Here is a 2,650-nt window from a genome sequence, read left to right as displayed (position 1 = left end):
CGAGCGGCTCTTCCACTCCTACTACTGCCAGGGACCGGGAGGCGACGGCGAGTGAGCGGGGACACGGGCCGGGATGGCACCCACCCTGGGGACTCTCCGGTGTCCTGCTCCCCCTCCCCGGGGTGCGGTGAGGCCCCAGGACCGGTCAGTCACCCAGCGTACACGTGGGTCACCAGCAGCACCGTCCACAAGAGCTGGGCAGGTGGCACCAGGCTCTCAACTGGAGGGACCCTCTGGGCACCTGCCTTTGCCAGCGCTCACAGTCAGCAGCCTGAAGGCATTTGTGTTGGAGAACAAACAAAAATGTCTCTGGGGTGGACACGGTGCTTTGAGAAGAAGAAGGTGTGCATGGCATGTTCCTGAGGGCAGCTGGGCTGGTGCTGGGTCCCAGCTGGGTGTTCACCAGGAATTGGCTCCATCTCATGCATCCTCCTGTGCCGCATCCTGGGGAAGAGGCTCTGAGCATCAGGGCTGCCGAGGGCAAGGGGTCACCAGCCCCTGAGGGAGGCACAGGGCCCCCAGCACAATCCTGATAATGAAGTTTTCAGTCTCAGCTGGGCTGAGAAGAAGGTTTTCTCCCTTTTGGTCACCAGCAGCTCGTCCTTAGGCCAGGCCAGAGCCCTGGCACCGCAGCTTTCAGGAGCAGCAGGGAAAGTCCTTGTCCCCAGGGCTCCCTTCCCTCTGCCTGCAGCCCCTGCTGCTCCCCGGGTGTTGTGGGTTACAGCAGCCCCGGGGCAAGGCTTCCTCTGGAACAGCAATAATTCTGTACAGTCTGATTCCTCTGGGTGCTGGGCTGGGGGTTTGTTACACGGGTACCAGGGGGTTTGTACCTGGTTTCTTTTCAGAATTTCATATGGCCTAGAGCTTTTTGTACAAAACATGATAAAAAAAATCAAAAACTGAAAAGCACATCCTGCCTGTGGGATAAAAAATAAACTGGCCTAAGGGTACCAAGGAGGTGCTGGCAGCAAGCAATGGTGGGAGAAAAGCCAGCACAGCTTACTGGGGGCTCCTGCTAAAATCTGCTACAGGAGCTGACTTCTGCTGATTCTATAGTCACATTTGTGAGCATCTTCCATGCAGTGAAGAGCCAATGAAAGGGAGGTGGGAAGGGTTAGAGCACATCTTCTGCAATCCTCCCAGGGTTCCCCTCCTGCAGCACAAACAGCATTAACAACTCCCAGACCTTCTTTGCTTGGGACAAGCATCTCCCAGACACTTCAGCCCTCTCCCCCTTTCCTGTCACAATCTGCTGCTGTTGCCCTGTTGCTCTGTGTAAGAGGGCCAGGGCTTGGCTCAGACAGCAGAAGAAGAGGACATGGAGGGGAAGCCAGAGGCAAGGTGCTTCTCTTTCCCCCATTGAAAGCCAAAGGGAACCACGAGAGGTTGGACATAACAGTGAAAAAATCTTTAATCGAGTTATGCAATATACAAAAGTTCAGGTTTTATGTAGATTAATTTCAGTATTAAAAGGCTGATTGCTCAGTCTCACCCTGGGCACGTTAAATATCTTACCTGAATTTCTACAAGAGCAAACAAAAGCCTAGAGCATCACCAGAGACATGTACAAATAACTTACATGACAGTTCTGCTCTCCCTGTGCTCTGTTCTCTCAAGGCCCAGGAGCCCCAAACAAGAGGGTTGTGTTTTGAGTCAGGCTTTTGGCTTTGGGAAGTTAAAGAAAAAAAATAAAAGACTAGGTATGAAATTTCTAGTGGGAATGGGGAGCAAGAAACTCTTTGGATACCAGTCAGAGCAAAGAACACCATTCCCACAGCATTAGGGGCTTCCTTGGGGCAAACCAGACCCTGCCCAGGAGCGGGAGCCCAGCTGTGTGACAGGAGGTGACAGTGGGAGCAGGGACGCTGCCAGACCTCCCCCTCCACAGCTGGGACAGTTTGGCACAGGTGTTGAGTCCGTCGAGAACAAGGTCTAAGCAGAGGGTTTGAGACGGGCTGAGACAGACTTTGAACTGAGGAGCTTCTCCACCATGGTGCGAGCGTAGCGCAGGCGGCTGGCCAGCTCCTTGCAGCACCCGTGCTCCTCGATGAGGCTCAGCTTGTACGTGCGGAAGTCCCGTTTCTCATCTATGTATGTGACAGCAGCCATGAGAGGGCACAGGATGACCTTGGTGTGGTCCTGTGGGGAGAGAGCACACTGTCACCCTGCACACTCTGCTCCTTGGGGACTGTGGTTTCTCAGGATGAGCCGTCCCAGCAGCGGTTGGAGTGTCCCAGCTGCGCCCAGCAGGGAGCTGACAACACACCACCCTGCAGCGTTTGTTCAGAGACTGCAGCAAAAGGAAACAGAATCCCAGCATGGCCTGGATTGGAAAAGCCCTTGGAAAATCATCAAGTCCAACCATGAACCCAACACTGACCAGTCCCCTATGACTAACCCATGTCCCTCAGCACTGTGTCTACACGACTCTTCAATCCCTCCAGGGATGGGGACTCCACCACTGCCCTGGGCAACCCCTTCCAATGCCTCAGAACCCTTTCAGCAAAGAAATTCTTCTTCACATCCCATCTCAACTGCCCTGGGCACAACTGGAGCCCATTTCCTCTTGTCCTGTCCCTTGGTTGAACAGACCCATCCCCACCTCTCTCCGCCCTCCTTGCAGGGACTTGGACAGAGCCACAAGGTCTCC

The 2,650-nt window shown here is 54.6% G+C and overlaps 1 protein-coding gene across 1 annotated transcript in view; it reads right to left on the bottom strand.

The window, feature by feature from the left end:
* Positions 1-1,402: 1,402 nt before the first annotated feature.
* PLK1 (polo like kinase 1) overlaps positions 1,403-2,650 on the bottom strand; it is a 5,218-nt gene continuing 3,970 nt past the window's right edge. The window contains exon 8 of the mRNA XM_010174049.2: positions 1,403-2,139. Within this exon, the coding sequence (XP_010172351.2) occupies positions 1,933-2,139 (207 nt within the window). The 3' untranslated portion in view covers positions 1,403-1,932. The remainder of the gene's footprint in view (positions 2,140-2,650) is intronic.

This window comes from Antrostomus carolinensis, unplaced genomic scaffold (assembly GCF_000700745.2).
Source record: "Antrostomus carolinensis isolate BGI_N321 unplaced genomic scaffold, ASM70074v2 scaffold20168, whole genome shotgun sequence".
NCBI classification, from domain to species: domain Eukaryota; kingdom Metazoa; phylum Chordata; class Aves; order Caprimulgiformes; family Caprimulgidae; genus Antrostomus; species Antrostomus carolinensis.
This window is presented reverse-complemented; position numbering and strand designations above follow the sequence as displayed.